This window comes from Lynx canadensis, chromosome D4 (genome assembly GCF_007474595.2).
Source record: "Lynx canadensis isolate LIC74 chromosome D4, mLynCan4.pri.v2, whole genome shotgun sequence".
In the NCBI taxonomy this organism is placed as follows: Eukaryota; Metazoa; Chordata; class Mammalia; order Carnivora; family Felidae; genus Lynx; species Lynx canadensis.
Genome location: NC_044315.2, coordinates 14,099,416 through 14,126,286, shown reverse-complemented (window position 1 = coordinate 14,126,286; position 26,871 = coordinate 14,099,416). Strand labels below are relative to the sequence as shown.

Below are 26,871 nucleotides of genomic sequence, written 5' to 3'. Positions count from 1 at the left end.
CAGGCGCCCCTTGCCAGACTCATTTAAAGGTGAACGAATATGGGGCACCTGCATGGCTCACTTGGTTAAGCGTCTGCCTTTGGCTCAAGTCATGATCTCATGGTTTGTGAGTTCAAGCCCCGTGTTGGGCTGTCTTCTGTCCGAGCAGAGCCTGCTTCACATCCTCTCCCCGCCCCCCCAAATATAAATAAGTTTTTTTAAACTTCAAAAAAATAAAGGTGAATGAATATTCCACATCTTTGTATGCACTAAAGTCTGTAATGTATACATTATAACATTCGTAGTTTCACTTGCTGTACTTTTTGTAAATGCTGCTACAGATTACTCACTTGGTATCCTTGAAGTTGAAGTTCAGTTTGATTTTCCTTACTTTGTTAGTGATAACACCCATAAGGCTACTGACTGTTACATAATTAACCACCTTTGCTTGGTATCGTTGTGATTTCCTTTGGATCAGTCTGTTGGGATATATTGGACTCATGGCCCCATTGAACAGAATTGACCTAAAATCTGATTTTTCCCTCAGCTTTTTCATAGTTAAATATCTTTTCTTTCATCACTTCTGACTTTAATCCATTCTGATCTTTGCTGCCTCTTGCTGTTAATAATTAAGCATCCACTTCATGTGTCAATTTCTCATGTTAGTCAGGGTCTGCTATAAATCTCATTATTTTGTTTTTTTCTTTCAGTGTATCTAAGAAAACATCAGGCTTTAATTTCTATACCCAAGGATAAGCATCAAAAATGGATTGGTGGTTGTTTTTTGTTTTTTGTTTTTATGGTGGCAAATGGACCAGTCTTTACATTTTGTGCAGACTTCTCATTTTCAAATATTTTTTACTTTTGAATGCTCACGGATTTATTTAAAAAATTATAAGCTCTAAGAAGTGCTGCTGTTTAAGTGGCTTATTATATACCTACCTACACTCTAAATTGGATGAGACTTTAAATCAGCATATATCCTATTTAGAGCATAGTTGTCAAAATATCTCTCAAAATGAAGAAGAGATAAGCATTTTTAAATGTTTTTAAAGGTTTTAAAATGTTTTAAAAGTTTTCGTGTGTGTGCCTGGGTGGCTCATTCAGTTCACTGTCTGACTTCAGCTCAGGTCATGATCTCATGGTTTGTTCATGGGTTTGGAGCCCAACGTTGCGTTCTGTGCTGACAGCTCAGAGCCTGGAGCCTGCTTCAGATTCTGGGTCTCCTCTCTCTGCCCCTCCCCTGCTCATGCTCGCTCTCTCTCTCCAAAAAAAAAAAAAAAAATTAAAAGTGTCTTCCGGGGCGCCTGGGTTAAGCTTCCAACTTCAGCTCAGGTCATGATTTCACAGGTCCTGAGTTCGAGCCCCACATGGGGCTGGCTCTGTGTGGTCAGCACAGAAGCCCGCTTCTACCCCTCCCTTGCTTGCGCTCTCTCAAAAATAAACCTTAAAAAAAAAAAAATAAATAAATAAAAAATGTTTTCTCTAAAAACACTTAAGTACTAGTTCAGTTCATCACAACATCTCAAACCCAAAAAGAATCAGTTGGGGGTGCCTGGGTGGCTCAGTCAGTTGAGCATCCGACTTTGGCTCAGGTCGTCATCTCGCAGTCTGTGAGTTCCAGCCCTGAGTGGGGCTCTGTGTTGACAGCTTGGGGGCCTGGGGCCTTCTTCCGATTCTGTCTGTCTGTCTGTCTGTCTGTCTCTCTCTCTCTCTCTCTCTCTGTCAAAAAAAAGAATCATTTGTAGTTTGTAGATAGTAGTAATGTGAATTGATGTGTGTTACCAAGAAACTGTTACAAAGGAGATCAGGGGTGCCTGAGTGGCTCAGTCGGTTAAGCGTCCAACTTCAGCTCAGGTCATGATCTCACAATCCCTGAGTTCGAGCCCTCATCGGGCCCTGTGTTGGCAGCTGGAGCCTGGAACCTGCTCCTGCTGGAATCTATGTCTCCCTCGCTCTCTGCCCCTCCCCCACTCATGCTCTGTCTCTCTCACTCTCAAAAATGGATAAATGTTAAAAAAATGTTTTAAAAAAGGAGCTCAATCAAAGTGAATTTTTTTTCAGTCAACTTATTACATCAGGAATTGACAGGAGTCACTTCAATAATTTCTTCTGTGAAAAGAGAGGAAGGAGATATAGTAGGTCATTCTATTTAAAGACATTTTTTAACATTAGTCTTCCTGTTTTGCTGAGAAGGGACTCAGATGTTCATCTTTTATCCTTTGTCATCGAGCAGGAAAAACTTATCAGGAGAAGCAGGTTCTGAAATTATTAATTCATACAATTTTAGGAAATCCCTCCGGCTATAAGTGAAATAACTTTAAGTCTCCTGCCAAAAGGAAAACCTTAATTTTCACAATGGACCATCTGTTTAACATTCGGTTGACCTTTTATTTTGAGAGGGGCCAGACTGCCTCCTCCCCAGCAGAGTGCCCTAATCTATGCTTCATAGTGCGGTGACTGATTTGGTTAACTAGCTGTGCTGTTCCCTCCTGCACTCCCCACCCTAGCTCAGGTTCCTAGGTTCTTATTACACTGGTTCTATTTTGCACCTATACAAAAAAACCTAATTATCACAAAACATTTGCTTTCTTTTTTAACATATGATTTAGTAAACCTTTTTTCCTTTTGTGGGAGTTTCTTAGGTGCAGAGAATTGAGTTAATCTTATTAATTTACTAACTCATTCATCCAAAAAATATTAGAAACCCTATTATGTGTCAGGTGTCCTGCCTTGGCTCTAAAGGTCCAGTGATAAGCAACCAGATGGGATTCTTGCCTCTGGAACTTGTAGTCTAGTTCATGGCATGTTATCATCATTGATCTGTGAACATAAAACCTACTCTTGTTTTATTAACTTTTTTTCTTCTTTGCCTTCAACCTCTTTACCCATTCCCCCTCCACAAGCATCCACTCAAATACACATGTCCTTAGATATATAACATTTAATGCATGTGTTTAATTTACATTAATGGTACTATAGATCTCAGTTTATTCCTTACTTCTTCACCCAGTACTATATTTTTAAGCTGTAACCATCAAAGTCACTACTTCAAACTGCATAATATTCCATTGTCTGCATCCGACACATTTATGTATTCATTTTCCTGATGATGGGATCTATGTTCCTTCCTGTACCCTGATACAAATAATGCTGCAGTGAGCAAGCACCCCGTACATATTACCTCAAGGACCTCTGCAAGTGTTTCTTTGGAGTACTTACCTAAGAGTAGAATTCTGGGTCATTGGTTAACAGAATGGCTTATCAAAAAGTTCACAAAAAGGTTCCTACTTTCCCCTATTCACACCAGTACTTCATATTACTCAATTTTCTACTTTTTATTTTTCTTACACTTTTGAAATGATATTTCTTGCATTTCTCTGATGGTTGGTGAGAGTCCTTCATATATTTGATAGCCTTTTAACCCTCTGTAAGTTGCCTGTTAGTATCTTCTGCTCATTTTTTCTCCTGAGTTTTTGTTTGTTTTTGTAGAAGTTCCTTGTACTTAAGATATCAATTCTGTCAGTTTTGGATGAAGAAATCATTATTCCCGAAGCATTTTTCACTGAATAAAAATCTCTGTTTGAATGAAGATAAATCGACCAATATTTTATCTCTTGTGGATTTTGGTCTCTTTATAAGCTCTGTATTCTATTACTACTAGGTCTGTTTGTTTGTGTCAGCACTAGTTTGTCTTTATGACTTTGCCTGGCTTTGTGTTGACTGTCTCAATACCTGGGAGGGAAAATTCCCACCTATCCCCACAAATACATACATACTTGAGCTCTTGGCAAAATTACCTTAGCTTCCCATTGACTTAGATGGGATGGCAAACAGCTTTCTTTTCTTTTTTTTTTTTTTTAACATATTTTTTTTAAGTTTTTAATTTATTTTTGTGAGTGAGAGAGAGAGAGGGAGGGAGAGAGAGGGGGAGGGAGCAGAGAGAGAGGGAGACACAGAATCTGAAGCAGACCCCAGGCTCTGAGCTATCACCACAGAGCCCAACATGGGGCTCAGGGCTCAAACATACAAGCTATGAGATCATGACCTGAGCTGAAATTGGACACTTAACCAACTGAGCCACCCAGCCACTCCTGAAGATTTTATTTTTAAGTAATCTTTACACCCATAATGGGGCTCAGACTTAACAACCCCAAACTCAAGAGTCACATGCTCTCCCAGCTAAAGCAGCCAGGTACTCCAGTAAATAGCTTTATTAAGATATAATTCACATACTATACAATCTACTCATTTAAAATATGCACATCAGTGGTTTTTAATATATTAATAAGTTTCTGCAAGTATTACCCAAATAAATTTTAGAGCATTTTTATTACCTCCAAAGAAACTTTATACTCTTTGGCCGTTGCTTCCCAACCCTCCCATCCTCCCTAGCCCTAGACAGCCACTGATCTCTTTCTGTCTCTTTTGATTGCCTGTTCTAGATACTTCATATAAATGGACTCATATAATAAATGATCTTTTGTGACTGGCTTTCACTTGGTATAATTTTTTCAAGATGTATCCACTGTATAGCATGCGTCAATACTTTGTTCCTTTTTATGACTGAATAATATCCCATTATGTGGGTATACCACATTTTGTTTAGCCTTTCGTCAGTTGATGGATGTTTGGGGTGGTTTCTACCTCCGACTGTTACAAACTACACCACTGTGAACATTCATGTATAAGTTTTTGTGTCAGCATAGGTTTTTTACTTCTCTTGGGTATTTGGTTATTGACCTAGGATTGGAATTGCTTGGTCAAACGTTAACTCTGTGTTTAAACTTTTTAAGGAATTGCCAAACTGTTTTCCAAATTAATTGCTTCCCACTAACAGTGTATAAAGGTCTAATTTCTCCATATCCTTGTCAACTTTGGTCTTGTCTGTATTATAGCCATCCTAGTGGATATGACGTGGTATCATGGCTTTCATTTGCATTTCCCTAATGACTAATGATGTTGAGCATCTTTTCATGTTAGCCATTTGTATCTCTTTGGAGAAATGTCTAGTCAGATCTTTTGTTCATTTTTTAATTGGGTTTTTTTTTTTTCTTTTATGTTACTCAAGAATTTAATGCATTTCATCAAACTTACTGTGTTTATTGACACAGTATTTTTTAATTTAGAAATTATGTATGTCTTTTCATTTAGTATGTGGGTTTTTTGCTTATCTCTTTCTCTTCATCAGTCTTGTGTGGGTACTCTTTTTACAAAGCAGTGGTTATGAGTTCAGGCTCCAGAATCATTCTGCCACATATCAATTCTGTCACTTTCTAGCTGTGACCTTTGGTAGGTTAGCTAACTACTCTGTGCCTTGGTTTCCTGAAATGGAAAATGGGTGAATTGATAGTCTCTACGTCAGAAGGTCGTGAAAGGGTTAAATGAGTTAATAAATGAAAACTGTTTAGAATAGTGCATGATATAACTGCTCAGTTAATGCGAGTTGCTATTGATAGTGGAAGGTTTTTTTAAGAGTCAGCTTTTGGTTCTGTTAATATCTATTGTTTTTTATTCTCTATTTTGTTGATATCTGTCCTTTAATTCTTATTTCTTTGTGTTTACACTCCTTGAGTTTAACACACGGACAAATATTCAAAGCTGGACATTTGTAATGAATAACTATAACTACTTCAGATGTATCCTACAACCTGTAATTTTATGGTGGTATATCTGACTTCTTAATAGTCATAGGTATGTTCTTCCATGTCTGAAGTTTATTAACATTTATACCATTCTGAACAAGTCAAGTGACAAGTACCTCAGCACATTTTTCACTTTTAAATCCCTAACTCTTTCCAATTCTCTCTATATTGGTATTCCCCAAAGTTATGACTCTGGATTGTTTAGGGGTATACTTTGCTGCTTTTTTCCTCCATTGCTTGCTTTAAACACAGACACACACACACATTATATTAACTGTTCTTTATCATATCTGAGATACTTCATAGAATTCCCTTGGATTTATTTTGTTCTTGCTGGAGTGTCTCAAAGAGGGTCTCAGTTTGGTAAGCCTTCTGAGTTTTAGTATGCTTATAGCTAAATTTATTTTATTGTTTTATTAAAATGGTATTTTATCTCTATGTAAAATTCTAGGTTCAAAGTTTTGTGCGTTTTTATTCTTTCTTTCTTTAAAACTATCTCTCCAGTGTCTTCTGGTTTCTAGTGTCAGTTTTGCAAAGTCAGATGTTCATCTGATTCTTGTTCCTTTGTAGGCAATCTGTTCTTTTCTGGAAGCTTTCATATTTTTGTTTCTGGCAGTCTTAATATTTACTATAATTTGTCTATGAAAATTTCCTTAAATACCTGTTTGGCACTCTGAGCTATTTCAGTCTGGATTTTTTCTTTAATTCTGAGAAATTCTTAGATTCTTATCTTTGTTTTCTCCTCTTTTTCTTCCCTCTGGTACCCCCAAAGTATTGATACTGGTATTTCTACTTTTGTCCTTCTTAAAGTTTCTTTCATATTTTCTGTCTCTTCATCCCTTTCATCTTAAAAAATTCCATTTGGGAATTCCTCAATTGGATTGTCCATCTCACTAACATGTTCGTAAGTTATTGATTCTTGTATCCAATCCATCAGGTTCTTTATTTTAGATACTGATTTCTTTATATCCGGGATTCCAGTTGGATTTTTCTTTAGGACACTTTTGCATTTCATCTTTAAGTACTGTCTCTCTTTCTCTCTCTCTCTCTCTCTCTTTTTGAGAGAGAGAAAGAGCACATGCCAGGAGGAGGGGCAGAGGCAGAGGAAGAGGGAGAGAGAGAATCTTAAGCAGGCTACCCACCCAACTTGGAGCCCAATGCAGGGCTCAGTCTCAGGACTGTGAGATCATGACCTGAGCTGAAATCAAGAGACACAGACACATAACCGACTGAGCTGCCCAGGTGCCCCAAGTATTCTTTTTTTTTTTTTTTAACAGGTTTATTTTAATTTATTTTAAATTTTAAAAATATTTTTAAGTAGTCTCTGTACCCAACGTGGGACTTGAACTTAAAACTGTAAGATCAAGAGTTGCATGCTCCATTGACTGAGCCAGCCAGGTACCCTATTTTAAATCTTTGTTGTGTCTGGTCTAAAAGTTCTGCTCTAAATTACTTAATTTGTTGTTTGTCTTTTATGGCTGTTGTGTACTCTCAGATGTTTATCATTATTCACTGCTTTGTCTCCTCAAGATTTTGTTGCCAAGAAATAACTGGCAAATGATACATTTTTTACTCAGGTGATTTTTACATAAAACACACTGGACTTAAAATTATCTAAATTTAGCAAGATATTTCAATGATTTTTAAAATTCCTATCAAGAGGGGCATCTGGGTGGCTCAGTTGGTTAAGCGTCCGTGACTCTTGATTTTGGCTCAGGTCATGATCACAGTTTGTGAGTTTGAGCACCGTGTGGGGCTCTGTGCTGGCAGACCAGAGCCTACTTGGGATTCTCTCTCTCCTCCCTCTGCCCCTCCACGCTTGTGCTCTCATTCTCTCTCTTGAAAATAAGTTAAGAAAAAGTAATTTTGAAATAAATCTGGGGATGAACACCAAAGGAGAGAAGCAGGAGAAAAGGTGCAGTGCCAGGGTCTAGTCTAATGAAAGGACAACCTGACCTTAATGGTGGTGGCAGAAACTATTCCTTCCTCCACTGCCCTAAACCAGATAACTGGTATCCACCAAATAACTTGCAAATTACCACTTTTCTAATAACAGGACTGAGAGAGCAACATAGACTTCCTTTAAAAAATGTATAAATAAAACCAATAACCTTAATATAATCAGAACTAAACAAATTACTGAGGAAAAACATTTTATTCTTGATAGAAATTAAAAAACTTTTTTTTAATGTTTTTATTTATTTTTGAGACAGAGAGAGACAGAGCATGAGGAGGGGAGGGGAAGACAGAGAGGGAGACACAGAATCTGAAGCAGGCTTGAACTGTGAGATCATGACCTGAGCTGAGGTTGGACACCTCACCGACTCCAAGGTGCCCCCAACCTCATCTATTTGTTTTTTTCCCTAGGTTGTCTCCTCTCGAACTGACCCTTTGAGCTTTCTTTCTTGCCATTCTCTTCACCAGGTCCTGTATCCTCATGACCATGTTAATTCATAGCCAAATTCTATAGTAGACATAACTAGTTTATTACACGTTCTTTGCCTACCAAGCCTTGGGCATGCCCTCAAAATGCTTCTGAGTACAATATTTCAGGGAGCCAATTAGAGCTACCACTAAAGATGATACCTCACTGTCATTTCTGTTCTATCAGACTATTTTCCCTTCAGGCTTTATTTGTTTTGAAGGTTGAAAAGGAAATAAAGGTAGAATAGCAAGTAAAAGTTTTCTAATATCCAACGGACACTCTTCTGCCCTTCTCTTACTCCTCTTTTAGAGAGCTTTTTTTATCTCCTATCCTTGTTTCTCTATCTGTGCTGTTTCTTATTCTCTCTACCTAATTAGTTTACACTGGGAAATTAACACATGTATGTTGAGCATATGGATTAGATTTTGGGAAATCAGTATATTCGTATTGAGCATATAAACTAGATTTTGAATTTTGATTGAGTAGTGGATATAAAGGTCATTTCTTTCTTTCTGAATAGTCTCACTACTTCAGTCAGTCTCTTGATGTAATTTCTTCTCTTATGTAATTACATTTGGCATAATGGTATGGTAGACATTTTTTTCTGTCCTTATATTAGATTTTTTTTGTAAAAAATTACGTGTCACCAAATCTCTGGAAGGTGTTTTGAATGCCTTCTTCCTGGAACTAAACAATGGTCACCTGTTGCTAAAAAGGATAGGAATTTGAGAAAGGACAAGATAGAAATGCTGGCAGGGAAACAAGTATTAATTACTCTAGTTTTGTTCCTGGCTTAATATCAACTAGAAAGTTCAAAAATATTAATATTTTAAAAAGACAGGAGAAAGTGGACCATCCTTAAGTGTGCCACCTATATCCGTACTAAAAAAACTATAAGCATTGTATTTGTTCTTCACAATCACTCTGTTCAGTGAAGGTATTAGCTTCGTCTACTTATGAAGACAGTGAAGCTTGTAAAATAAATAATTTACCCAAGGGCAAACAGCTAGTAAGTGGTAGAGTTGGGATTCCACCCCAGCTCTCTCTGACTTCAAATCTTATACTCCTTCCAATCTAACCATAGAAGAGGAGAAAATTTTAGCGGATTTTTTACCTTTTTTCCATAATGGACTTTATATTGTAGCCTTTTAAATTTGGGCAGTAATTACATATAGACATATTTCAAAGTCTTATACATGATTTGCGCCACTGGCACCATGACTAAAACGATAGGCTTCTGAGACAAATAGTTTTCTGAGCCTCTGAGGCAGTGTAGCCCAGGGATGAAAGACAGTGGTTGAGTCTGGTGTCAAATCCGGGCTGCATGAATCTTGTATAGGTTTCTTAGATCAACATACAGAGTTGTTTTGAGAATTAAAACACATAGAATTAAAACACATAGAATATTTAGCACCATGCCTGACAAATTGTAAGCACTAAAAAGGAATAATATATGCAATATTGTTATATCTTCACTCTATCATGTTAAATATCTAGCTTCTCCCTGAGATTCTGAGAATTTTCACTAAGTTAACCCAGAAATTGTGCGCTACTCTAATGATATATCACACCTCCTATATTGTTATCGGTGGAGAAGTAACAAATTCTTCATATTTTCATGTTTTGGTTAAATATTATAATATATAATAACTACTATTTGAAACATCCTATACTGTTTGAGTGTCTCCTGGTCAGGAAAATTTGCCTCACCACAGGATTTAAATTATTTCTAGAAAGATGCCAAAAAATGTGTTTGGGCAGAGGATTCTTGAAATAATAGTAGACACTGAACACCACCAGTAGAATTTACTGGTGTCTCTGTTTTAACCTTCTATTGTATGAAAATGCAGAATCCATATTTAGTAATTAAAACATTTACGGTCTCCTTTTCTTTTTCAGAAGATGAATAATCTTTCATTCAGTGAGTTATGTTGCCTCTTCTGCTGTCCACCTTGCCCTGGGAAAATTGCTTCAAAATTAGCATTTTTGCCACCTGATCCAACATATACACTGATGTGTGATGAAAGTGGAAGCCGCTGGACTTTACACCTATCAGAACGAGCAGACTGGCAGTACTCTTCTAGGGAAAAAGATGCGATTGAGTGTTTCATGACTAGAACCAGTAAAGGCAACAGAATTGCCTGCATGTTTGTGCGCTGTTCACCCAATGCCAAGTACACTTTACTCTTCTCACATGGAAATGCTGTTGATCTTGGTCAGATGAGCAGCTTTTACATAGGACTGGGATCACGGATTAATTGTAATATATTCTCATATGATTATTCTGGATATGGCGCAAGTTCTGGGAAACCAACGGAGAAGAACCTCTATGCAGATATAGAAGCTGCTTGGCTTGCTCTTAGGACAAGGTAAATGGTGATTGGGAGTATTTTCCACAGTTATTATGATGTTTAATTGAAATTGCTTTATATAAAAAAAGAATAAAAGTAGTTTTTATAACATAACATGTTTTGAAGTAGTAAATAGAGATTATATGTACCAAAATATACCTGTGGAGAGTTAAGCTCTTAGAATGTAATTAAAAATTTTTACAAACCGCGTAAAGTTTTTACACAGATCTAATTTGTGTCTGTTAGTGCACTTGGGTGATTTTCTTTAAAATTTAAGCCAATGACAAGTTTTGGTTTTATAAACTTACTAGAGTGTGATATAAAAATCTTTATTCAGAGTAACCTGGGTGGCTCAGTCAGTTGAGCATCTGACTCTGGATTTCAACTGAAGTCACAATCCCAGGGTTGTGGGTCAAGCCTCACATCAGGCTATGTGCTGAATGTAGAGCCTACTTAAGATTCTCTCTCTCCCTCTGCCCTTCTTCCCTGCTTGCACTTTCTCTCTCTAAAATAAATTAAAAATGTTGATTTGAATTAACAGTGATTAGCTAATCATTTACTTAAGAGTATAAGAGACTGGATTGTTTTGGTGAATTGTAAGCCTGAGTCCTGAGTTTGCGTTATTTTCTATAACAATCTCTTAGACAATTTGACTTAAAGATATCTTATTGGAACTATTTTTAAAGTATTCATTCTGTAAAAGTGAGATTTTTTACTTTGCATTCTGGACTAATAAAATTTGGAGAGATGATCTTAAGCTAAAAAAAAAAAAAAAGGTAATGTTATGATAAATCATTTAAGCAGATTCTCTCATCATGTCAGTTATTCCTTGGTTATAACAATACATTTTTGGGAACTAGAAATTGCTTTAATCTTTCCTAATCACCAAGATACTTAGAAATTTTTCATGAAATACATTGCAGTTTTGTAGACTTCAGGTGTTTTTTTTAATCAAATGGTTCCCGTACAATAAATAAAGATACCTTAGCTCAAGTTATTCTTCATATTATCTCCTGAAAAGCTGCCTGACTTCCAAAGTATTTTAGACTAAAGCTAAAGGACTTAAAGAAAATTTACCATTTCTAATTTAATGTTTAAATATTAATGGTTTCGATTAGAACCTCAATTTTGTTAGCAGGCATAACCTTTGTTAGAAAATACCTTTAGAAACATTTATTCCTTGGGACACCTGGGGGTCTCAGTGGGTTAAGCATCCAACTCTTGGTTTTGGCTCAGGTCAAGATCTCATGGTTTGTGAGTTCGAGCCCCATATCAGGCTCTGTCCTGATAGCACAGAGTTTGTTTGAGGATTCTCTCTCTCCCTCTTTCTCTGCCCCTCCATTACTCGCTCATGCTCGCTCGCTCTTGCAAAATATTTCATTTTTTTAAAAAAAAGAAACATTTACTCTAAGATATAATAAAACTATAGTCTCTGAGGTCCGTATAAAGGGGATTCTTAAATCATTTCCAATTATATGAAAACATACCTGATAAGTAGGAAAAAGTTGATAAGTAGTATAAGAAATAAATAGTTGGGGAGGGGGCAGGGAATGATAAAAATTTATAAACTTAAAAACTGCCTTAAATGACCAAAGTCAAAATCGTCTCAGTCCTACAAACCAAAATAAATGAGTGCGCACTTTCCACACCCAGCCAATTGAATGGAGTATAATACCTGTCAGGAAAGTATGATAGTAGATATTTTTAATAACAGATTTATTGAGATATAACTCTTTTAAAGTACAACTTCAGTGGATTAGTACAATTTTTAAGGATGCTAAGTTAAAGCAGATAGCCTTTATTGTTAGTGCTTCTCAAAAACATGAAAAGATAACTTATTCAACCAAAACACACTAGAATCCAATAGAGTGTTCTCTGCCTATGTTAAAAAAAAAATCCACTCTTGTGAGTGGTTAACTTTTATTTTTCATCTTGTCTGATATCAATTTGAAGAAATATTTATGAAATTATTTCTAGTCTTGATTAATTAGTCTTTTTAAACATACTTAATGATTGAAGCGCCTGGGTGGTTCAGTTGGCAGAGCATCCGGCTTCAGCTCAGGTCATGGTCTCACAGCTTGTGGGTTCGAGCCCCCGCGTCGGGCTCTGTACTAACGGCCAAGCCTAGAGCCTGCTTCAGATTGTGTATCTTCCTCTCTGCCCCTCCCCCGCTCACTCTCCATCTCAGAAATGAGTAAATGTTAAAAAACAATTTTAAACATACTTAATGATCATGCATACTTGATGAATGAGGAACAAGAGCAGAATAGATACATTTCTAAATAGTCCAATAGTCTTTGAATTCATTATCTGCGTGCTATAATGGAAAAGGCGCTGGACTGGGAGTCAGGGTACCTGGGTTCTAATTATAGACCTGCCTCTGACTTACTCTGACTTTGAACATCTGCTCAGGAAGCAGCTGAACTAGATTAAATGGTCTCTGAAGTCCTTTCTAACTTGTACTGTTCTGAAATTCTGTTATTGCTTTGAATTCTCTGCTAAACTGGCAGCTGCTTCTACTCTGGAGCCTTGCCATTGCTAGCATTAGCCTAAAACCCATAGTTGCCACCAACAGTGCTGCAATTCAGCTAACAGCAGCCTTACAGCCTCAAGAGTTAATGCTGTGCTGCAAATGTTCATTTTCATAAAATTTCTTTACTCTTTGAAATATGTGCAGCTAGGTCTTTTTAAAGAAAAGGGTTTTCTGAGTTTATTTACATTTGGAGTCAGTCTGGAGTAGATACGTCCAACCTCTGGGACATATCCAAATGCTTACATAGGACTGATTGGAAGAAATTATGGATGGTCATTATTACCTGGATGGTTCAGAGTCTTGCGCCCCTGGAAAGGGCCAGAGGAAGCACGTAGGGTTTGTCTTGCTATTTTTTTTTGTGTTCAGATACTTGAAAAGCTCCATTACCTTTTCAGAAGACCAGAGGCTGTTGTGCAAGTGGCCCTTCCCATCCAGAAGTGACTTCTTTCAGATTTCTAGAGTGGAAGGGCATGTTTGATCTCCCTCTAACCCATAATTCTGTATTTATTAGCTCCTGTAGCACCTCCTTTCTGCTTGGAGTACTTTACAGTTGGGACAATTATACTATAGGTAGTAAACAGTGCTTGAAACATAGTATATACCTGATATTGATCAGTGAGTTGATACATTTAAGTCTGCAGCATTTTTAAAGGGGGTAAGGCAGTTCTCTTTAGGTTTTAGCATGAAGTCTATTCATAATTAACTGAATCATAAGGCATTGGAATTCTCATTCATCTGTTTAATCTTTCCAATCATTAGTCCATTTCTATGAGCAAATAAAAGCAAATTTCAGGAAAAATAGTAATTTGCTTTTGGCTAAAATGATACATATTTTTATTCATAACACACAGTAACTTTATGTTAAGATTTTCATCACTGTGACTGGCTTCAGAAAATAAAATGAGCCACTTTTAATATCTAGACAAAGAAAGAACTTTTTGTTACTTGAATGGAAGATAGATGGTAAATGTCTATGAAGTGTCAACCCATTAAATATCAATGATACAATATGTTCAGCATTTAGTAAAAATATCCCACGTTGAATTGCATAAATGATATAATGAATTCCTTTAAGTTTAAAATTTTAAAAAGACCTCAGCCATTATTTTTCTAAAAGATGAAACGATGAAAAATGCTAAGAATACAGATATTATTATAGCATTAAATATAATGATGGCTAAGAAAATGTATATTTTAAATATAAATTTGTTGACATGGTCTCATTCTGAGTCATTCTATTATAAGATTAAGTCCCTAGAAAATGATTGAATATTTCATACCAGTCCAACTCTCCACTTTATTTTTTTTTTTAACTCCTGAACTTTGTAGATATGGCATTCGCCCTGAAAATGTGATTATATATGGCCAAAGTATAGGGACAGTACCATCTGTGGATCTTGCTGCTCGGTATGAGAGTGCTGCTGTTATTCTTCATTCTCCTTTGACCTCGGGAATGCGAGTTGCTTTTCCTGATACCAAGAAGACCTACTGTTTTGATGCATTCCCAAAGTAAGTATCGATATTCCAAATTAATTCAAAGAAATCTTGCGGGAATTTTTTTCATCACTTAAGGAATCCATAATATGATTCATTCAGCCATGAGCTTCTATTTTACACATATTATAGAAATTGTGAAAAACTAGTTTTTGAAGAGGATGGTGGCAGGAGACCAGTCAGGAGGGTGTAATGTTTGAGCAGTTGTAATCCGGGTGAAAAGTGCTAAGGGCCTTACACCCCAGAGAGTGGCACCAATAGTATTAGAGATAAGGGATGAATTTGAGAAATAAAATTGACAGAACTGCATGTCACAGTGAATGTAGGATGCAAAACAAGAGAACTTGAATTTGATTCCTAAGGTTCTGACTTGAGCTGCTAGTGGATAATGATACAATTCAGTGAGACATGAATACTGGAAGAGTGGAAGTGTAGAGGAGAAATGAGACACGTGTGCATAAAAATTAGTGAATGATGTCTAATTAAGGATAGCTGATTTACAAAAGAAGTGAATTGCAAACAAGTTGAGTCTTTATTATCAAGAATAAAGTATTGCCATCCTAGAGGCACCTGGGTGGCTCTGTCAGTTAAGCGTCCAGTTGGCTCAGGTCATGATCTCACCGTGAGTTCGAGTCCCACATTGGGCTCTGCATTGACAGCACGGATCCTGCTTCAGATCCTCTTGTCTCCCTCTCTCTCTGCCCCTCCCCAGCTTGCTGTTTGTCTTTCTCTCACTCTCTCAAAAATAAAATAAAAACATGAGAAAAAAAAAGTATTGGGGCACCTGGGTGGCTCAGTCAGTTAAGCATCTGACTACAACTCAGGTCATGATCTCACAGTTTGTGAGTCGAGCCCCGCGTCGGGCTCTGTGCTGCCAGCTCGGAGCCTGGAGCCTGCTTCGGATTCTGTGTCAGCCTCTCACTCTGCCCCTCCCCTGCTCACGTTCTGTCTTTCTCAAAAATAAACACTAAAACAATTTTTTTAAAAACGTGTTGCCACTGCATAGTCTGCAAACACACAGTATTATACAACTAAAGAAGAACTACTTCTGCTTCTCACGCAAGCAAAGAAATGGAAATTCCTCCAGCTCCTTTCATAATTGGGAAAAAATGGATGGCCCTTTTTTCTCAGAGGGCAAAGGCAAGAAGTGAGAAGCTGGCAAATTTCAGTCTCGCTTCTTTTCCCCAACTGGCAGCTATACAAAGAATTTTTTTGTGAATGTTAGATGGGCCCAAGGCCAGCGTCCTCACTTGCTTCTTCATAAAAACAACGAAGGTCATTTCAAAAGCAAATTTTTTCATCATTAGCCAGTAAGGGGTCATTTTTGTAGGGAAGCTAATGATGGGAGCATAAGATCTTATCACCAGAGCAAGCTGTGAGAGGGTTTTGTTTTTACATTAATTCAGGGTTTTTGTTTTAGAGAATAGTATATTGGAAGGTATGTGCATTATATTGCTTCTGTCTAACTGAACAGTAGGAATGGTAGGGAGTATTTGGGGTAATGCTGTTGCCAACTTATATTCTCTGTCCAGCTCCCTCTTGAATTTCTGCTACACCAACAAAGAAAGCAGCACTTAACTGCAAACTGTCTGAAAAACGTCATAATTTTGTTAAGTTTTAAAATTTGTTTGTAAGAGTTCTTTGTGTAGCTTATGTCTCAATGTTGCCTTTTTAAAATTGCTTTGATCTCTGATATTTAAAATGTTCTCTGATATCTGATAATTCTTAGTTGTCTGTTCATGTGTAAGAGAGGAACTAAAGAGCGGACCTGAAGCAGGTGACAAAGGCTTGTTGACTGAGCTTAACTATACAGGGATCTGTTCATATCAGTTAGTTGGGGATCCCACCCCATGTCACTATTTTCTGTATCTTTCCTCTTAAAGTGGATGTCGTCTTCAACAAAGATTCTAAAAGTCCCCTCTGGGTACACCTCAGTGGCTCAAGTCGGTGAAGCGTCCGACTCTTAATTTCGGCTGAGGTCAGGATCTCTCAGTTCAAAGGATCGAGCCCCGAGTCAGCCTCTGAGCTAAACAAACTTTGAACAGATTCTGTAGACTCCCATCACCTGCTTTCATCCCCATATCAATTCCTGACCTTCGGGTGTATGCGGTGGTATAAATTGGGTTGTGTCTTCACTTTATCTTCTATCCTGTTAAAATTGGTTTTCTCTTATACTTTTAATTTGTTACCCAGCTCCAAAATTATGTATTTTTTTATATTCTCCCTATTTCAGGGAGTTGATGCCACAAGACAAAAAAACATTTTGTTGTCATTTTAGTAGATTAAGAGGCAGAAAAAAATACGAGTGCAGAGAAGTATAAAGTTAGCATATGTTTGAATGGTCCTTAGTTTCCTCTTCTTCCAAACTAAGTTTTCTTTGTGCTTAATATTGTAGAAAGGTACAGGAGGCTAACAGTAACTATTGAATGATTCCCCTGAAACAGAAGTGCCTAAAGTTAGCTTCCTCAGATAATCTTAAGAAAAGGAGTATGTAAAGTGACTTTTAAATCTTATTTGAAATCCAAGAGGCATCTGTTTCTTCTGGTTTGATTCAAAGGCTATTCTGGTATTCGGTATGGCACAAGAGAATTTGTTTTATGTTTCTTTTCATAGATAATTCGTTGACTTCCTTCTGCCTTCTCTTCTCTTACAGCATTGACAAAATCTCTAAGATAACCTCCCCAGTATTAATAATTCATGGGACTGAAGATGAAGTCATTGACTTTTCACATGGCCTCGCATTGTTCGAGCGTTGCCAAAGACCTGTGGAGCCTCTGTGGGTTGAAGGGGCAGGTCACAATGATGTGGAACTTTATGGACAGTACCTCGAAAGGTTGAAACAGTTTGTGTCACAGGAACTGGTAAATTTGTAAAATATTCTGTAAATTTGCATACTGGGTTTTCTTTCCTTGCTGAACTGCACTCTTTGGTAAATAACATAAAACCTGAAGGTTTTGTTTGCAAATCATGTCAGTTGCCTTCATAATTGTACAGGTAATGATTTGTTAACAGACTTAATGAAGGTTTTAATTACCAGAACTAGAAACTGGAAATAACAGTATCATGCAGTCAAGCTGTGTAATTTATATTTTTTCTGTGAATTTTTTTTAAACATCAAAATGATACTGTATGAAATTTTAATTCTATAAATCAAATGCTGTAAAAGTATTGCCAAATGCTTTTGCATATCAGAAACAGATTTATAAATATTTTTAAAACATCTCAATGTACTAAATCTTATCCAGGTATACAAATGTAATATTCTTTCAATAAAAAGCTGTATATCTAAAACAATTCAAGTACTCATAATAGAATAAACTGTATGAAAATGTGCAAGTTCACTAGAGATGACCTAAGCCCTGTTGTACAGGGATAAAGGTTTAAACACTTATTTTATTGTAAAATACATTGAATTTTCTGTATTCTCTGGTTATCATACATTTTCTCCTTAAAAAACAAATGATGTAAGTCTTAATTTTTATGCCATCTTAATTTACCAACTAGTTACCTTGTAAATGAGAAGTCATGATAGCACTGAATTTTAACTAGTTCTGATTTATAGGTTTGGTACTATGAGGCAACTACTTAAAATTCTCATTTTTGTTTTTTAAAAGGCATTTAGAGCTTCAAGAATGATTTTGTATGCAATGTTGTTTTAAATTTTGACTAATCTCATAGAATTGCTGTACTCTCCATTATAAGAAAACCTGAGAGTCCCGTTCGTTAGATGTTCTTCAAGACCACAAACAGGCTGGCTATTTGGTCATTTTTCACTTTGGCTATTTTTAATAGGACCTGTTGTTTTAGATTACTATCTGAGAATTTCATGGATTCACTCCTGATACAGGAGATAAGAGAACATTTAATTCATAACTTTTATATTAACCAATGTAGTAAAAAACAAAGCTCACACACAAAAACTAAGTTGCCTTTCCTTGAATGAATCCTGCCTGAATAAAACAATGAAAGAAAAATAAAAATAAAATTAATGGTATGTAGTCTAATTTGTAAATGAATGAATATTGAAATAATACACACTGTGGATATATTTTAAGGCCTTATGTAGTTTTAATTGTTCTGCTTGTTCTGTGGTTATGTCTAAGACTATAGTATATGATTCTCTTCAAAGTATATCAAGTATTGTGAATGCTTTGGTTCAGATGTGTCAAATTAACAGTAAAACAACAAATATAATACCACCCAGCTGTGCCTGTTTGCCTTCTTCCATGTTTCCCATCCCCTTACCATCAAGTCGGGAAAAAATTACCATTCATCTTAATAGAACATAGTTCTGTAGTTTTCTAAATTTTATCATCACTTCTTTTTTTGGAGAGAATTTTTTGCTTCTCAAGATTGTTATGGAGCCTGTACAATTCCTATTTTTGTACAACATAGACACCAGAGTGTAGCTAAGTGTTTTCTTTGATTACCTGTTAAATTTAAAATATTGATCATATCAATTCAGTATTCATTCATTCATTCAACAACTGTTTATTCAGTCATGTAGAACCCTGTGCCAGATAAAGATGGAAGTCAACCATGTCCTCATAGACTTCATGGTGTATGTAACCAAGGACACAGACACCTTATTGCACAAGTATTGCTATTTGGATAAGGGCTGAAGGATATTTGTAGCTTATATATAATAGGTAAAAGGTACTCTTGGGAGGGGAACATGGTGGGAAGGGCAAGGAAGAATTTGACAAAGAAGTGATCTTTGATCTGAGCTTTAAGGATGACTAAGAAATGACTAAACTTGGTGGCCAAGGGAAATCCTTGCTGCCTGAAGGGAACAGTATATGGAAGCCTAAAGAAAAGATAGTGCATTTAAAATGTAAAAAGACTGCCCAGAGGTCAAGGGGAATGGATGGCATAAAGATGAGGCTGGCAAATTAGTTAGAGGCACAATCATACATGGTATCATGGGCCCTGATCATTACCCTAGACACAATAGAAAGCCATTGATAGGATTATGAAATTGGATTTGTCAGGAGTTTATAGATGAAAAAAAAAAAAACCTGGATATTTTTAGTTTGCCAGAAATAGCATGTGAGCCGGTTATAATTGGCTATAATCTCAGGATGCTGAAAAATCCATCATGGGAAGATAATCTCATACAAAATGCCAGTCAGGCCACATCTGTAAATATTAATTTCATTTCAGGATCCAGTGAAAGGATATTCACAAACTAGTGCAAATTCTGGAATGTTTTACCAAGTTGGAAAGAGTCCCACAAACTAAAGCACAAACCATGTAACTAAGGAATGATAGCTATGTTCAAGTATTTGAGAGACATGTATAATTGATTCTTTTTGACTCAAGAGTAGAACTAGGTAAAAATTGCAAAATGGCAGGTTAGAGCCAATATAAGAAAGAACTGTATCGTTATTTGTCCATGAGGGAAAGGGATTGCCTCCTAAGGTCAATGAGGATCTTCCCAAAGGAACAGAGCAGAAGCCGAATGACGTCTGTCAGAGTGCTGCAGAAGAAATTCCAGATTTACATGTGAAGCTGAACTAGATGGACCGTGGAATGTCCCCTTTAATTAAAGAGTTTATATTCCATTTCTGTTTCTCCTGCCTTCTCAGTATTGCCCACTCTGTGATATCCAGAAGACAGTATCCTGTGGAAGAATTGACAATCAGATCTGGGTTCTCTTCTCAACTGATACCAATTGGATCTGTGCCCTTGCCAAGTTACTTCTTTGAACCACTAGAAGTTTCCTCACTAGAAATGAAGAGATGGAACTGATTGATTGATGTAATCCCTTAAGATTTCTGATACAATGAAAACTTCAACCCCGTTCATCTGTAATGACCCCTCTAAAAAATTTTAACCTGTAGCCTCAGATAATTCAGTTTGATGTTTGGCTTGGTGCATACCAATGTGGTACAATCTGGATGATAACACTAATCCTGGGAAATGGTCAGCAGTGTACCTAAATCCTGCCAGGTAATATGTACTTGAGTACATAAAGCAGATCAAGAACTTTAATAAGTTGGTTTATCATCTATACACTTTTCCAGACTTCTAACTTAAATTTACCAGTTCTATATCCTACCTGAGAATATATTGCAGTTTTTCTTGGTGATATCTATAAATATATAGGTATTGCTCACTTTACAAACGCTTGAACAAAGAAAATGTTTTAAATTGTAAACTGACATCTATTGTCCTATAAACAATGTTCTTGGTGCATTTAGATACTCTATATGACAAAAACAACTTTTCAAGAACAAATTATGGAAAGCCAGATGAACTCCTAAAAACTAGATGTGAAGTAGCTTAATCCCTTCATTTAACAGACAAAGAAGCAAACCCAAAGAACAGAAGTAACTTTGCCAAAATCTACAATGTAATTGTCATTAGTTGTACTCTTATCTTCTCTTCATCAAATTTATCTGCACTAATGTACCAGTGAACCTTTTGAATTATATATTTAAGTTGGTAGCTTGTGCCTTTCACATTTGTCAAATTAATGATTTGTATATCTTAAGTATTTTAACACTAATTCATTTCACTAGGCTCAGTAACAGCTATTTGGTTGTGTTACAACCTAATGAAGATGGTAACTTTGGTCACAGGAATAAACAGGTATTTAAGCAGCACATTTACTACAAAGTATAGCATTGAGGAGAAGCAGTTACATTGAAAAAAGCATCAAAGCAGTTATTACAGATCGGTGGTGGGTGGGCTTTTATTTTTTGCTTTAATTTTAAAACAGGCATGTTCAGGGGCACCTGGGTGGTGCAGTCGGTTAAGCGTCCGACTTCAGCCAGGTCACGATCTCGCGGTCTGTGAGTTCGAGCCCCGCGTCAGGCTCTGGGCTGATGGCTCAGAGCCTGGAGCCTGTTTCCGATTCTGTGTCTCCTTCTCTCTCTGCCCCTCCCCCATTCATGCTCTGTCTCTCTCTGTCCCAAAAATAAACGTTGAAAAAAAAAAATTAAAAAAAAAAAAACAGGCATGTTCAAATACTGTGGTAGCATGCTGCATTCTAATGATGGTAAACATGCCAAATGCCCAGTAACCAAAAAACTATGCATTTGATACTTGAAATGGTGTTGTGAGTTACAATATGCAGAAAGGAGAGAGAAGACATTTGTCTACTACATTGCTAATAGATTGTGCATCTGACTCAATAGTTGAGTAATGCTAAGGAAGGAAGCCTGGGAATGACCCACTAGACCTGAGTTTAAAAAAAAAAAAAAAAAACAGGAAGTAAAGCCTAGAGTCTTTATAAATGTCCGTGAACTAAAAGCTGTTAAACTGGTTCTTTCATTAGAAACCAGATGGACTTGAAATAATTTTACTCCTCTTTATCTTGTAGGCCATGTACTAAATTTGCATAACACAATTATAGCGCTTCTAGAAAAATGTTTCAATAGTGTGTGTGCCTTAAATGAAACCCTTATATTAGAAAAAATAAAATCATGGGGAAATGCTGTTTTTAAATTATTGATGGTGTTTGTATTTACTGATAAAATGCAAATGTCTCATTGTCCTAGATTAATTCAGGATTGAGGGTTTGGGGATTTTATCCCCCCCCCCCTCAAAATTGCTACCTACAGCAGTATATTGAAATGAGGAGGTAAGGGTAGCCGGTAGGTTTATGGATATAGGAGTATCTGAATTTTAAATTTTTAAATGTACCTGCTCTATTCCAAATTATCCAAAGTATGGTGGATTCATGGACTATAAACCAAGACATTCAATTACCATTTTACATTATAAATCTTAGATGAAATGTGGGTTTGTAAATACATTCAAATTTAAAACTGCAAAGTCAGAGGTCATATAGATTGCTTCACCGAAGTTAAAGATTTTGTTTTGTTTTGTTTTTAAGTCTGGGCTTCTGAAATCAGGATCCCATGATAAACCAAAGAGAAGTAACTCCAAATAAGGTTTTGGGCTGGCTGTCAGAGCAGCAAATAAAAGGATTCCTTGCATTTGGATGATGTTTTCTGGGGGGTGGGAGATGGTGGTTTGCAGGGAATATAACAAACTGAATAGTATCTGAAACATCTCCATGAGTACCAAGTCTAGTAACAAGTATTTTCTAAGCAATGTCTTCATTTTACATCAGTTAATGTTACACAATGCATTGTTAACAATTGTTACTTTACCATCTGTGGTCATTTCCTCAGCTCATTACAGCTTTGCTGGCATTCACCTCATTTGTGCTGTTGTTGGCACTTAAACATATATTACACTTCCAAATGTTATAGGCCCAGTAATAGGTTACAGTTGACCCTTGAACAAGACAACCATGAACTGCACAAGTCCATTTTTTGTAGATTTGTTTCAATGAATAGTACCTTATTTTCCTTATGATTTAAAAAATAATTTTTTGGGGGGCGCCTGGGTGGCTCAGTCGGTTAAGCGTCCGACTTCAGCCAGGTCACGATCTCGCGGTCTGTGAGTTCCAGCCCCGCGTCGGGCTCTGGGCTGATGGCTCAGAGCCTGGAGCCTGTTTCCGATTCTGTGTCTCCCTCTCTCTCTGCCCCTCCCCCATTCATGCTCTGTCTCTCTCTGTCCCAAAAATAAAATAAACGTTGAAAAAAAAAATTAAAAAAAAAAAATAATTTTTTTTTTTTTTAGTGTTTAGTTTATTTTTAAGAGAAAGCACAGGCAGGTGAGGGGCAGAGAGAAAGGGACAGAGGATCCAAAGTGGGCACTATGGTGACAGCAGAGGAGCCCCACCCACATAGGGCTAGAACTCATGAACCACGAGATATGACCTGAGCCAAAGTCAGGTGCTTAACCAACTGAGCCACACAGGAGCCCCTATTTTCCTTATGATTTTCTTAACCTTTTCATTTCCAGCTTACTTTATTGCAAATATACAGTACATATACAAAATATATGTTAATCACCTATTTTATTTGTAAGTCTTCTCAGGCTGTCAGTTCAGTTTTTAGAGAATCAAAAGTTCTACGTGGATTTTTTACTGTGTAGGGAGATAGTGCCTGGTGTGGTATATGGGTCAGCTATATATACATATTTTATGAAATTGCTGTTTAACTTATTTAAGAAAATAAATGAGAAGAATATGCATTTATAGTTAACCAGTGTTCTCTGGTCTTGTGAATTTGTGTTACTGTCTGAGATTACTTTCTTATAGTCTGAGGAATTTCCTACAATATTTCTTGTAAGATGAGTGGGCTAGCGATGAATTCTTTCAATTTCTGGTTATCTGGGAAAGTCCGTATTTAACATTCATTTTAAGATAGGTTTGTTGGATATTGGATTCTTGGTTAACAGTATTTTCTTTGAGCACTTTGAATGTTTTCCCACTGCCTTCTGGCTTCCACTGTGCCTGCTGACAGGTCAGCCGAAAACTGGATTCCCTTGTAAGTGATGCTTTGTTTTTCTCCAGCTTTTTCCGAGATATTTTCCTCGTCTTGGACTATCAGCCTTTTTATTCTGAAAGGTCTATCTGTGGGTCTCTTCCTTGGGCTTCGTGGGTGTGTAGGTTATTGTTTTTCAATAAATTTGGGAAGTTTCTTGCCATATTTCAAACATTTTCATCTTTTTCTCCTGGTATCCTCAGTTCAAGGGCAGCAAGGATTACGAAATTAGTCATCTGCTCTTACGTTAGTAGGCCGCAGCCTGCTCTACTTTTTGGGTTCCAATGTTTGCTTTCCAGTTTCCTCTGTTGTCCTTTCACACTGTGAACTGCCACCACTTGCTTCTGTGAGCTTATTTCCTCTGCTCTAACTTGATTATTCCTGTGTTTCTACTCAGATTATCTAGGAAACCAGATAACTGAACTACTTAAAGTGTGTCTCAGTTAAGAGCAACGTGACTGTGTTTTTGAAGCCCTGGAAGACCATGCTATGAGCTACTGCCTGAACCAAGAACCAAGGCTACCCCCACCCTGAGGTAAGAATTAGTTGCTACCTGCTCACGAGATCGGGTTCTGTCCAGAAGATCTGCATTTCCCTAGAAAGCTGCCAGGAGCCTGCTTCACCTACCAGATCTACAGCCATTGTCTTCTATGATTCTTATTTCAAAAAGTCATGAAGTTCCAAGAAACAAAAACAACATACCATTTCCAATGTTGCCATTGAAACCGTGGCTTCTAAATGACAGCACCAATCTGAGTTACTTAAGAGGGGACATATGAAGTGGTACTATGCATAATCAGCCTTCAGCTTAGCATTAATAACCATCATTGACCAAGATGATGGATTTGAAAGTACTCCTCTTGAGAATCGTGAACATAGAAAGGTATGCAATTGGCAATATCGGAATAGGAAATAGAATTTAGAGTGACCCTGAAAATGAAGGAAAAGGCTAATCCATACTAGAAGCAGAATAGGAGGAGATAATGCAGTGTGCTTTAAGACCAACGAATCCTTCCAAATACCTACAATCAGGAGAAAGGCAGATAGATAGATGCAAATACAGCCCAAACATCCTGTCAATTCAGAAATATTTTACAATTCATGAGATACCTAGAACACAATGTTAAAAAGAAAGAAAAAAAAAAAGCCTGGGTTAATAATTAATTTGAATATGAGTAAATAGTATGGAAATGTCTTTTAAATGGTAGAAACAGGCTATAATGGTGGCAGTCTGACCAGGGGTCAGTCTTGACTCTTCAGCACTTACTAAGCTTTTATTTACATTGCATTTGGTCTCTGCATTTTTGTGCTTCAAAACTGAAGAGAAATAAGCAACAAATAATGATTAAATAATACAAAAAGACATGTCGTAATAAAGCCTAACAGTAGCCAGTGGCACCACCAGTATTTCAGGTCCTTCCCATTGCTTCACAGAAAATATCTACATGAAGCCCCATTCCAAGGTGGAATGAAACACGAGATATTGGACTATGTATGTTCTTAATGCTGCCAGTTCTAGGTAGTTCTATAAAGAGTGTCCTACAGAGCATTATAAAGAAAGAAGAACCTCAGAGACAGAAGCCTTTCACTTTACAGATTTGCCCTTCAAGACATTATATGCTATTTTATCTTAGATTGAGAAACTCTGAAGAGCAGAGAATGTGTCTTTCCCTATTTATACATCTTTACCCTTATCTTTCTTGGTAACTGAAACCTTCCTGACACTTGAATTAATATCAGAAAATGTTGTATTTTCTTTCTTTCATTATGAGGTAGGACTTTCCCTCATAAGTCAGAACTGTGACTTTATATTTTCCTTTTGTATCTTTAAATTATTAGAGGAAGGGGCGCCTGGGTGGCGCAGTCGGTTAAGCGTCCGACTTCAGCCAGGTCACGATCTCGCGGTCCGTGAGTTCGAGCCCCACGTCAGGCTCTGGGCTGATGGCTCAGAGCCTGGAGCCTGTTTCCGATTCGTGTCTCCCTCTCTCTCTGCCCCTCCCCCGTTCATGCTCTGTCTCTCTCTGTCCCAAAAAAAATAAATAAACGTTGAAAAAAAATTTTTTTTAATTATTAGAGGAAAAACCAGCAAATTAACAGTATAAGTGGGGTTGAAGGATGGGCAGCTTTTGAAATCTTAGACCTACTAATCAATGTCTTGGAGCTGAGGTTTCATTTTCAGTTAAAGGGTAATATTGACAGTACCCATTGTTGACCTCGGATGTTAACTATGAAGAAAATGATAATACCAAATGGAAATACTTTCAGTGCTCTAAAGGAATATAAAAATGTAAGGGGTTATTTGTGTTCTAAAAGTGGTGTGTATAGAAATGAAGATTAGGGAGGCCTGGGTGGGCTCAGTTGCTTGAGTGTCCAACTCTTGATCTCAGCCCAGGTCTTGATCTTGGGGTTGTGAGTTCAAGGCCTACGTAGGGCTCCATGCTGAGTGTGTGAGACCTACTTAAAAAACAACAAAAAAAGATGGGACACCTGGGTGGCTCAGTTGGTAAGTGTCCAACTCTTGATTTCAGCTCAGGTCGTGATCTCACAGTTCATGAGTTCAAGCCCCACATCAGGCTCTGCTCTGACAATGTGGAACCTATTTGAGATTCTCTCTCTCCCTCTGTCTCTGTTTCTCCCCCCGTATGTTCTCTCTCTCTCTCTCTCTCTCTCTCTCTCTCTCTCTCTCTCTCTCCAATAAATAAATTAACTTAAAAAAACAAAAAAGGAAGGAACAAATGAAGATCAGGCCATGAATTAACTTTCAGATAATTTTTAAGGAATTCTTATTGTTGATAATGTGCCAATTTACTGGCAGATTTGCAGAGAACTTGAGTCTGTGCAACTCTGTGATAAATGCTGGCCCATTTCTTCCTTTGGCCATATTTATGTGACTTGTTGAATCTAAAGCAACCAGAAGTTCCTATCTGACATGCCTTAAAGTGTTACTCAGTCCGGGAAGGCAGTAACAGCTGGATGAACCATAGCAAGTGCGAGCAAATGCACCTTTTGTCTTGTCCAACCCTGCCTGCCATGCTCCCATGACGCTTTGGCTCCAAATGTGTCCTATTGTCCCTAAACATACTGCCTTTGTGTTCTT

General features: G+C 37.1%; 1 protein-coding gene across 2 annotated transcripts in view; it reads left to right on the top strand.

Moving 5' to 3' along the window:
• Positions 1-18,630, top strand: part of ABHD17B (abhydrolase domain containing 17B, depalmitoylase) — a 52,963-nt gene extending 34,333 nt beyond the window's left edge. For both annotated transcript variants that reach the window (XM_030293218.1, XM_030293217.1), the window contains 3 exons: positions 9,949-10,418; positions 14,263-14,442; positions 17,081-18,630. In XM_030293218.1, coding sequence (XP_030149078.1) covers positions 9,952-10,418; positions 14,263-14,442; positions 17,081-17,300 — 867 coding nt within the window. In that variant the 5' untranslated portion in view covers positions 9,949-9,951 and the 3' untranslated portion in view covers positions 17,301-18,630. The remainder of the gene's footprint in view (positions 1-9,948; positions 10,419-14,262; positions 14,443-17,080) is intronic.
• The last annotated feature ends 8,241 nt before the right edge of the window (positions 18,631-26,871 follow it).